At 48.5% G+C, this 11,534-nt stretch overlaps 2 protein-coding genes across 2 annotated transcripts; one reads left to right on the top strand and one right to left on the bottom strand.

Moving 5' to 3' along the window:
* Positions 1 to 490: 490 nt before the first annotated feature.
* LOC143805141 (ER membrane protein complex subunit 3-like) lies at positions 491 to 5,873 on the bottom strand. The gene is made up of 8 exons (XM_077284056.1): positions 5,570 to 5,873; positions 5,353 to 5,410; positions 3,136 to 3,229; positions 2,934 to 3,038; positions 2,143 to 2,224; positions 1,988 to 2,067; positions 954 to 1,036; positions 491 to 675 (listed from the first exon to the last, which is right to left on the bottom strand). Exons 1-8 carry the CDS (start codon positions 5,782 to 5,784, stop codon positions 583 to 585), a joined length of 810 nt encoding a protein of 269 aa, XP_077140171.1. The 5' UTR covers positions 5,785 to 5,873; the 3' UTR covers positions 491 to 582.
* UXT (ubiquitously expressed prefoldin like chaperone) lies at positions 5,801 to 11,286 on the top strand. The gene is made up of 6 exons (XM_077284057.1): positions 5,801 to 5,947; positions 7,905 to 7,986; positions 8,187 to 8,254; positions 8,376 to 8,483; positions 10,747 to 10,810; positions 11,062 to 11,286. Exons 1-6 carry the CDS (start codon positions 5,886 to 5,888, stop codon positions 11,110 to 11,112), a joined length of 435 nt encoding a protein of 144 aa, XP_077140172.1. The 5' UTR covers positions 5,801 to 5,885; the 3' UTR covers positions 11,113 to 11,286.
* Positions 11,287 to 11,534: the final 248 nt, after the last annotated feature.

Below are 11,534 nucleotides of genomic sequence, written 5' to 3'. Positions count from 1 at the left end.
GTCCCTGACTTGTGTGATCTCCCTGGTCTTCATGGTGTTTGGTTAGTGGTGCCTCTTGCTTAAAGGTGTTTTGGCCTTTCAGAAAAGGTAAAGTGTATATTCTGACTGACATACAACACTAAGATTGCACACAGGTGGACATCCTGTCACCAAGCATGTGACTTATGAAGGTAACTTCTTGCATCAGAAGTTTTAGGGCCTTCATATCAAAAAGGGGTGAATACATGTGCACATGACAATTTTTAGTTCTTATCCCATAAATTAAATTTATACCTATATTTTTCTCACTTCTCCAACTATTTAGTGCTGATGCATCACACACAAATCGGATTACAAAAATATCTAAACACAGGTTGTAATGTAACAAAATAGGATTGAAGCTAAGGGGGTGAATACCATCTGTCCTCTGCAGTACAAACAGTGCAGCATGGGACCTGTGGTTAATTAATAAGAATTGATATCCAAGATTGATCGACACTCGTGGCCAATACTGTAGAACTCTAATATCTTAGAACTTTTATTTGGCAAATCTGTAACAAAAATACTGTATACCCAATGGTCATTTTAGCTGCACAGAAAATACTATTCCAGGTTCAGGTCCTTCGAGACGAGATCTTCCTCCACGTTCTCTAGCGCCCACTGATGTTCTGTGATCTCCATGGCTTCCCATTCAGCCTAAACAAGAGAGAAACCATTATAGTGTAATATTTCATCACATACTTTATAGTCATTATATATGGATCTCCAAGTGAATATGGGCTGTCGTGTCAACGTTTCTACCTCACAGTAACCATTCCCCTTATGTGCTCATGAACAGACACAGAAGAAGGAAGATTTCTGGAGAAAAGCATCAGTGTCTCTCTACTGATCGGGTGACCGATACATTCAAAACAATTTCACAAATCGCTGACAATGGTGGCAAAAATGACCTGAAGATTGCTGGGTGTACTTACTTTAAAGGCTTTATTGGTGTCAGGCGGAACTGCCATAGCGGCTCCTGTCATCTGGTCCTGCATTATACGGCTCTGGTCAGCAGCTAGGAGGCACACAAGCCCAAACAGTTAACACTCACCATAAAGGCACTGCCTGAAGACTGTATATGGGCAAGCTGTCACACTACAAGTCCCAGCATGCCTGGACAGCCTTGTGTTTGGTAGTTGTGAAATATTTGCACCCCACCAAAATGCAATCTTCTGACAAACCCTTTATCAATGGCGTACAACCCCCAGCATTCCCTAAGTTTTGCACATGCTAGGAATTATAGTTTTTCAACAGCTTGCATACTATAAAGTTAAGCAGCACTTCTCCCCCACATAGGAGCAAATCCTGTAATCTGGGAAATTGCTCTTTTAGCAATTCCCTAAAGCCTGAGCTACGTTCTTTGGGCATGCCGTATTTCTTGTGCGAGAGTCGCATGTAAACCTTGTACTGGCTCTCGGCTTGACAACTGCATAGTAATCCATCACGCTGTCTTGCTCAGGTCAGGAGAGGTGCCAGGCCCGTCCCTGCAGTGCTATGCAATTCTCGCACGAGAAATACGACCGTCTGACTCTGCTCATCCGGACAAGTGATACCTTACTGATGCGTAGGTTTCCTGCTGCTATGATCGGGAAACTTTATCCCTTTAGGGCTGCCAGAAGCAGATGGTAACGCTCAATTGCCCCATAGAAAATAGTGCACATGCTCAATTGCAGATCCTATCGGTCCATTCTAACAAGGATGAAAGCTTCCCGTTCTGTGCGCATTCCTGCAGTCAGAACCACATGATTTTCACATATGGACCAACCATCAAAAACTTTACAGGGCTTATTCTGAATAATAGCACCACCCCTGACCACTCACTGTGTCTGGTATTGCAGCTTGGCTCCAGCAAAGTGATTAGTGCTGAGCAGCAATACCTCACACAACCTGCAGCCAGAGGTGGCGCTGTTTTTTTAAAGTCCTTGACAACCCTGGTCTGATTATCAGCGCTGTTGAACTCTCTCACCGTTGTCCTGTCCCAGGATTAGCGTGTACATACTCCTCAGGCCAAACACGTTCAGGAAATACCAGGATGCAGAACTGACCCTACAACGAAACCACAGATGAGAGCTATAGACTATGAGGCAGGACGCAGGGACATCAAGCAGAAGATATACTTACCAAGACGCGTCCAGAGATACCAGCTCAATGCCCCGCTGTAACATGGGCTTGAATCGCAGAGTAAGGGGGAAAGGTACCTTTGCTGGAGAGACAAAAGATGCAAAAACTCTTCACGGTCATCCTACATATCATCCAAGGAGAACCTTTAAGAGTTACGCCAACAACGACAACCTTAAAGGTGTGATAGAAATGTGGAAACAGTTTTATCATATCTCACTCACCTGATGAGCTAACAACTTCGTTACAGAACAGAAGCCTGAGGCTGCACTAATGAGAGATAAAGATATCAAATCACCATTACCGATAGCTACAGAAGATGTGGCCTGGATGCTTGGCAGATCTATGTGCACGTTCTCATGGTGGCTTCTCTCCCTGACTGCAGCAGCTGAATCTTTCAATAGTGCAGCTTCAGGATTTGGGCCTGTTGCTTGAAATCCATATATCTCATTGTGGCGTAAGACATTCAGAAACGGTTTTGATTCCCACAAAAGGGACTTAGTGATGAGCGAGTGTACTAGTTGCTCGGGTGGTCTCCGAGTATTTGTGACTGCTCGGAGATTTAGTTTTTGTTGAAACAGCTGCATGATTTACAGCTGTTAGCCAGCCTGAGTACATGTGGGGATTGCCTGGTTGCTAGGGAATCCCCACATGTAATCAAGCTGTCTAGTAGCCACAAATCATCCAGCTGCAGCAAGGAAAACAATCTCCGAGCAGTCATAAATACTCGGAGATCACCCGAGTGTGCTCGCTCATCACTACGCTTAATGAATTTGGATTTTGGTATGACTTACTTGTAAGGAAACCAGAGAAGGCCCAGTTGATCCATCCTCCAATCAGGATCATGGGGAGGACATTGGTGAGGTTGCCCTTCATCATCTCCGTCATCATACTGGGATCTATGCATTGGTAAAAAGAGAAGGTGAATGGAGTGACTGTAGCACAATCAGGACTCAGTCCAGATCCAAGTGGAGGGCACCAAGGCTCTGCACCCACCTGTCATTGGGTTCTTCTGCGTCACTTTCCTTTTGGTTTTCTTGAAGAAGCCAGTTTCTGCATCGTTAAAGTAGAATTTCCTCATGAGAAAAGACTACAGGCAAGATAGAAGTAGAGTGATCACATACACGTGTGCCTGGTGTCAGACCCATCACAAAGCTGTTACCAGGTGTCTTATCAGAAGTGACGGGTAGTGGCTGACGGGTCACTCTCCCTTCACTGATCTTAAGTGACATACTGTTCTGGATATAGATGGAGGCCCCTGCCAGTGCCCGACCCCTCCAATCCATGCAGCAGCTCAATGGCCAGAGGCTGCATCACAGAGATCTGGTCCTTAAGGCCGGGTTCACATTTGTGTTCGGGGGCTTTGCGGAGGGCTGCTTACGTCCTCAGTTAAGCCCAGCCCATTTCTGTATGCGTCCTGCATACCTATCTTTAACAATGGGTACGCAGGACATGCGGATGCGTCGTTTTGACGCGCCCGCCGTACACGCAAAACCCAACTTATTGCGTTCCCGTGCGGTCAAAACAACGCATCCGCATGTCCTGCGTACCCAATGTTAAAGATAGGTATGGAGGAAGTACGCAGCCCTCCGCAAAGCCCCCAAACGTTAATGTGAACTTAGCCTAATAAAGATGACCGATTTTGATCGGGTTAGGACTTATTCGGCAAGCTATAGCGCTTACCGAATAAGCGGCAGAGGGAACCCGGATACATGGAGCGCGCCGGCTGATCAGCTGTTCTGCATGTGTCGTTGCTGTGTGACAGTCACAACACACAGGCTCTCCATGCATGTGTTGTCTCTACTGTGACACATGCAGCTGTGGAGCTGAACAGCTGATCAGCCGGAGTTATCCAGGAAGCCGGGTTCCCTCTGCAGCTTATCCGGTAAGTGCTATTGCTTGCCAAATAAGCGAGGACACAATCAAATTTGCTCATCTCTAGTCCCTAATCACGATCTACATCCTACATGTCACTGATCCAAATATCCATCAATCAGCTGAAACATGGAGACCTAATAATGCACTTATTCCTTCTCCATACCGACGCACTGGGGGCTGAAAACACCAGACACCGAAAATCACCCAAGAGACCAACTGACAGCACCTACCCTCCATCAGGAGCATCCATCATCTGTCAGGTTAACCCCGCAGCACCCAACCTAGGCTGGCAGCATCCGTTGTCTGTCAGGTGCACCCCGCGGCATCTGTCCTCTGCTGGCAGCACCCGCCGTCGGTCAGGTGCACCCCGCGGCATCTGTCCTCTGCTGGCAGCACCCGCCGTCGGTCAGGTGCACCCCGCGGCATCTGTCCTCTGCTGGCAGCACCCGCCATCGGTCAGGTGCACCCCGCGGCATCTGTCCTCTGCTGGCAGCACCCGCCGTCGGTCAGGTGCACCCCGCGGCATCTGTCCTCTGCTGGCAGCACCCGTCGTCGGTCAGGTGCACCCCGCGGCATCTGTCCTCTGCTGGCAGCACCTATCGTCGGTCAGGTGCACCCCGCGGCATCTGTCCTCTGCTGGCAGCACCTATCGTCGGTCAGGTGCACCCCGCGGCATCTGTCGTCGGTCAGGTGCACCCCGCGGCATCTGTCCTCTGCTGGCAGCACCTATCGTCGGTCAGGTGCACCCCGCGGCATCTGTCTGCTGGCAGCACCTATCGTCGGTCAGGTGCACCCCGCGGCATCTGTCCTCTGCTGGCAGCACCTATCGTCGGTCAGGTGCACCCCGCGGCATCTGTCCTCTGCTGGCAGCACATATCGTCGGTCAGGTGCACCCCGCGGCATCTGTCCTCTGCTGGCAGCACACATCGTCGGTCAGGTGCACCCCGCGGCATCTGTCCTCCGCTGGCAGCACCTATCGTGGGTCAGGTGCACCCCGCGGCATCTGTCCTCCGCTGGCAGCACCTATCGTGGGTCAGGTGCACCCCGCGGCATCTGTCCTCCGCTGGCAGCACCTATCGTGGGTCAGGTGCACCCCGCGGCATCTGTCCTCCGCTGGCAGCACCTATCGTGGGTCAGGTGCACCCCGCGGCATCTGTCCTCCGCTGGCAGCACCTATCGTGGGTCAGGTGCACCCCGCGGCATCTGTCCTCTGCTGGCAGCACCTATCGTGGGTCAGGTGCACCCCGCGGCATCTGTCCTCTACCGCCAGCACCCTCCCTCAATCAGGTGCACCCTGTGGCACCCGCCCTTGATCGCGGATCCACCTTTGCTCACCTGCCTCGGGATGTATTTCCCATTTTCTCTGAGAATTCGGCTTCGGATCAGGACCTGACTGAGGGATGAAGGAGACATTGTTAGTACAGGAGGACGAGAGAGCAACAACTCAGGGATGAGATGGGGAGGATCGACGCCAGAATAGCAGGAGACTGATTGGGTAGAGATTGCATGCCACATAAGGGTATGGTGAGGAGCCCTAGCTCAGGGGCCACACCTGTCACTGAGCGGCTCCAGCTCCGGCTTCTTCTCGCCCTGTAGTAGCCGGGTGACATGATGCCTCAGGAGGCCACTGTAAAAGGTGATAAACACGATGGGTAACACAACCCACAGCCGGATACTAGAGTCCAGCAGCAGCTCCGGAGTCGCCATTTTGCCTGGCAGCTCAAAGTGGAACACTTCCGGTTCGATACTTCCGCCAGGGACAAACATGGCGGCTCAGGTGGCTGTACGTCATCATTGGTCATGTGACTGGAGGAACGTAAGTGACGTCAGAGTCTGCGCCGCGTCTGCGGCCTGGAGCTGCTCCGGACATGGAGGAGAAGGTGCTAAAATATGAGGCGTTCGTGACGGATACTCTGCAACGGGACCTGAGGTGCGCACCACGTGACTGCACGTGACATTTGACCTGCCGCACACGTGACCAACGGGGATCGGGGTTATGGGGCTGGGAAAATAGGAAGTGTTTTGTATGTGAGACTCCTCCCTGCATATAGGCCACGCCCACAAGGAGCAGGAGCCCCAGTATAACCCAGAGCCCTCTCTATATAGTATGACCAAAAAGCCATCATGTACCTTCCTTCCTATAGAGTGTGATCAGATGCCCCCCGTATCCAGTGTGACCAGAGAAAGCCCCCTGTATCCAGTGTGACCAGAGACAGCCCCCCGTATCCAGTGTGACCAGAGACAGCCCCCCGTAACCAATGTGACCAGAGAAAGCCCCCCGTATCCAGTGTGACCAGAGAAAGCCCCCCATATCCAGTGTGACCAGAGAAAGCCCCCGTATCTAGTGTGACCAGAGACAGCCACCCCTATCCAGTGTGACGAGAGACAGCCCCCCGTAACCAATGTGACCAGAGAAAGCCCCCCGTATCCAGTGTGACCAGAGAAAGCCCCCCGTATCCAGTGTGACCAGAGAAAGCCCCCCGTATCCAGTGTGACCAGAGAAAGCCCCCCGTATCCAGTGTGACCAGAGACAGCCCCCCGTAACCAATGTGACCAGAGAAAGCCCCCCGTATCCAGTGTGACCAGAGAAAGCCCCCCGTATCCAGTGTGACCAGAGAAAGCCCCCCGTATCCAGTGTGACCAGAGACAGCCCCCCGTATCCAGTGTGACCAGAGACAGCCCCCCGTAACCAATGTGACCAGAGAAAGCCCCCCGTATCCAGTGTGACCAGAGAAAGCCCCCCCATATCCAGTGTGACCAGAGAAAGCCCCCCGTATCCAGTGTGACCAGAGAAAGCCCCCCGTATCCAGTGTGACCAGAGAAAGCCCCCCGTATCCAGTGTGACCAGAGACAGCCCCCGTAACCAATGTGACCAGAGAAAGCCCCCCGTATCCAGTGTGACCAGAGAAAGCCCCCCCATATCCAGTGTGACCAGAGAAAGCCCCCCCATATCCAGTGTGACCAGAGAAAGCCCCCCGTATCCAGTGTGACCAGAGACAGCCCCCCGTATCCAGTGTGACCAGAGACAGCCCCCCGTATCCAGTGTGACCAGAGAAAGCCCCCCCATATCCAGTGTGACCAGAGTAAGCCCCCCGTATCCAGTGTGACCAGAGAAAGCCCCCCGTATCCAGTGTGACCAGAGAAAGCCCCCCATATCTAGTGTGATCAGAGAGAGCCCCCTCATTTGCAGTGTGATCAGTGTGTCCCCTGTATGCAGTGTGAGCTGATACTCCCCATATGCAGTGTGACCAGAGAGCTTATATGCAGTGTGAGCGGATGCTCCCCGTATGCAGTGTGAGCGGATGCTCCCCGTATGCAGTGTGAGCGGATGCTCCCCGTATGCAGTGTGCGCGGATGCTCCCCGTATGCAGTGTGAGCGGATGCTCCCCGTATGCAGTGTGAGCGGATGTTCCCCGTATGCAGTGTGCGCGGATGCTCCCCGTATGCAGTGTGAGCGGATACTCCCCCGTATGCAGTGTGAGCGGATACTCCCCCGTATGCAGTGTGAGCGGATACTCTTCATATGCAGTGTGAGCGTATACTCCCCGTATGCAGTGTGCGCGGATGCTCCCCGTATGCAGTGTGAGCGGATACTCCCCGTATGCAGTGTGAGCGGATGTTCCCCGTATGCAGTGTGAGCGGATGCTCCCCGTATGCAGTGTGAGCAGACACTCCCCGTATGCAGTGTGAGCGGATGCTCCCCGTATGCAGTGTGAGCAGATACTCCCCCGTATGCAGTGTGAGCGTATACTCCCCGTATGCAGTGTGAGCGGATACTCCCCGTATGCAGTGTCTGCATTGCTCTCGTGTACGTTGTCAGAGTTCCCCCACATACAGTGCCGGATTGCAGCTTCCTGTGCTCACATTCTTTTTTTCCCCTCTCACAGGAGAGTGCTGGAGAATCGTGACAGTGTGTATGAGAAGATCAGCCAGTATCTGCAGCTGAAGAACGTCATCGAGAGGCTGAAGGTGCAGGATTAACCCTGTAAAGTCTGTGTAGCTGCACCCTGCACTGCATATGTCTGGTTGCTGTAGTTCAGTAGTGCTCATACCGTCCTCATTGGCGCCTCCTTGTGGCAGGAACCATAACTTATTTCTGCATGTGGCATTCCTGAGCCAGATGTGGAGATGAGACCTTGTGCTCCTGAGACCCCTTTATGTTTTTGCAGGAGTTGGAGTCAGGACCCCTCCAGACACAGGTCGACCTGGGCTGCAATTTCTATGTGAATGCTGAGGTGTGAGTGCCTAGTACTATTCTTCCCAATCTCCTCCCTCCTGAACATCCTGCAACATTACATTCCCGTGTCCCGAGGGTTCGCCTCTTGTCTGATACTTTCTCCATGTTCTTTCCTCCGCAGCCCGGATTCCTCCAAGATATTTGTGGCTTTAGGCTTTGGCTTTTTTGCTGAGCTGACTCTGGAGGAAGCGCTCAGGTTCATCGAGAAGAAAAATAAAATGCTGACGGAGTAAGGGATTCTCCCATTTATCTGTATAAGCTGCCATCATGTAGCCATAATCCACCGTCCATTTCTCTGGCGTCTTATCTCATTTTCTGTCTGATCCAACTTGGTCTAGTTTAGTCTTGCCTGAGGTAGTCTAATAAAGATGTATGTAGACTACTCTTGACTAATCTAATCCAAACAGACAAGGAAGCATAGGCCAAAAAAGTAAAATTAATCATCAATATATTTTCTTTTTGCATGCCCAGCAATTAGAGATGTGTATAGCATAATTCAGCATTAGTGAGTGGATTTACTCCATTGCCTGTATAGTAAGGTCTATGCACTAATCTGAACCAGTACTATAATGCACTGCTTTGTGCTTACCAGCTAGGTTTAGGCTAGCTGTCTCTCACTTCAGATACTTTTGTCTTCAGTTGAAACTTATGTAAGGGCTCCTAATTGGAATTATTTTCCTAGCAGTATTATGGGAACTTTAGTTTAAAGATAGGCTTTGTATGATGACACTGGACTATTTAGAAATGGATGTGCTACCTCTTTAGGCAGTATCTTTTTTGTATTTGTATCTCCACTTTTATTGTTCGATTTTTAGATTAATTGTTAATAAAGATGATTTATTTAACTTTTTTGGCCTATGCTTCCTTGTCTGTTTGGATTATTTTATAGCTTGGGAAGTGCCATTTATCTAAGCCACTCGTTTGTAGGTTTATCTTGATTAATCTAGTAATATATAGGCTAGTCTAGTCTAGACATACAGGTGCTTCTCACAAAATTAGAATATCATCAAAAAGTTAATTTTTTTCAGTTTTTCAAGACAAAAAGTGAAACTCATATTATATAGAGTCATTACAAACAAAGTGATCTATTTTTGATGATATTCTAATTTTGTGAGAAGCACCTGTATCTGGGGTAGTCTTATTTATCATCTGACCTGGCTTTGTCCAAGCTAGATGCTTCTAGGCTAGTCTCATCTGATCTAAAATATCTGTGCATGTTCTGTCTACTTTAGATGTATCTAGGCCATCCCAGGTTTAAACACATCTAGACTAGTCTTGTCTAATCTAGACAAGACGAACCTAAGTATTTCTAGAATAGGCAAAACTTGCCCAGATACATTTAGATTAGAAAAGAATAGCCCAGTGAACCAAGACTAGATACATTTAGATTAGTCAAAATTAGACTAAATACACTTAGATAAGACAAGACTAGCCAGGACACATCTAGATTGTCTTGTCTCATCTAGATGTGTCCAGGTTAGTCTTGTGTAGTCTAGTTGTGTCAGGCTAGTTTAGTGTAATCTAGATGTGTTCTGGCTAATCTTATCTCATCTAGATGTGTACTGGATAGTCTTTTCTAATCTAGATGTGTTCAGCTTAGTCTTGTCTCATCTTGATACGTCCTGGCTAGTCTTGTCTAATCTAGATGTGACCTGGCGAGTAGGGCTAGTTTTGTTCAATCTAGATGTGTCCAGACTAGTCTTGTCTAATCTAGATGTGTCTTGGATAGTTTTGCTTCATCTGATCTAGATATGTCTGGGCTAGTCTTGTCTCATCTAGGTAAGTCCTTGCTAGTCTTGTCTCATCTCATCTAGATATGTTTTGGACAGTCTTGTTTAATCTAGATGAGTTCAGGTTAGTCTGGTCTAATCTAGATGTGTCCATGCTAGTTTTGTCACGTTGATATGTCCAGGCTAGTTTTGTGTAATCTAGATGTGTCTGGGCTAGTCTAGTCTCATCTAGATGTGTATTGGGTAGTCTTGTCTCCTCTAGATGTGTCCTGAATAGTCTTGTCTCCTCTACATGTGCCCTGGATAGTCTTGTCTCATCTAGATGTGTTCACACTAGTCTTGTCTCATCTAGATGTGTCTGGGCAAGTCTTCTCTCATCTAGATGTTTCCAGGCTAATTTTGTCTCATCTAGATGTTTCCAGGCCAATTTTGTCTCATCTAGAGGAGTTCAGGTTAGTCTTGTCTAATCAAGATGTCTCCATGGTATTCTTGTCTATATTGACGTTTCTGGCTTAGTCTTGTCTAGATTTGTCTTGTGCAATCCAGATTTGCCTAGGCTGTAGATTGTTCCTGTATATCTAATACTATACGAGTCAAGATTAAAAAATAATCTAGATTACAAGAGACAAGATCTAGATTAGACAACACTGACTAGGCCAAATCTGGATACATCTGGTTAGTCTTGTCTAGATTTGTGTTACTATCGTGAATTAATGCGCCTTGTGTTTCACATGTGAACAGAATTGTTTTTTTTGTTTGTAGAATTAGTGAAAATCTAACCAAAGACGCTGCAAATATAAAGGCCCATATCAGACTGGTCCTGGAGGTGAGACCCCGGGGTGTTAGCACTGGACTGTAGCTATGGTTATGTGAATTGACACATTGCATCCTTACATGGCCACCCGGTACCAACCCCATCATTAGGAATTACCTACTGCATGAGGAGCATGTGTATCCTAAATATCCACACTATGCCTATACATCGCTTGTCTATAGGGCCCAGCACATAATTCCTTTCCACAAACCCCTACAGATTCTTCAATCTCATCAAACTGATGGGGTTTTGCTTTTTTCAAGGGTCTACGGGAACTACAGGATCTGCCCAATGAGCCAGTAACTCAGGGATAGTCGTCTGCAGGACTCTGCCAGAATGATGGAGCCGTGACAGAGGAGGCAAAGGAGCAAGACCACATATATGTACAATAACAGGACAGGCGAAGCTCAAGTGTTATTGTCCACGTCCACTATGAAAGGGTTATTATAAAATAATTGTATAATAAACATTTTTTTTTTTGTACAGATTTTCATTTGATATTATTTATTCTGTACTGATCCTGAGTTACATCCTGTATTATACCCCAGAGCTGCACTCACTATTCTTCTGGTGCAGTCACTGTGTACATACATTTCAGTACTGATCCTGAGTTACATCCTGTATTATACCCCAGAGCTGCACTCACTAATTTACTGGTGCAGTCACTGTGTACATACATTACTGATCCTGTGCTGATCCTAAGTTACATCCTGTATTATACCCCAGAGCTGCACTC

The sequence above is a fragment of the Ranitomeya variabilis genome, chromosome 2 (genome assembly GCF_051348905.1).
Source record: "Ranitomeya variabilis isolate aRanVar5 chromosome 2, aRanVar5.hap1, whole genome shotgun sequence".
Classification (NCBI taxonomy): Eukaryota; Metazoa; Chordata; class Amphibia; order Anura; family Dendrobatidae; genus Ranitomeya; species Ranitomeya variabilis.
The sequence above is the reverse complement of the archived record's forward strand: the minus strand, read 5'-3'. Positions and strand labels throughout refer to the sequence as shown.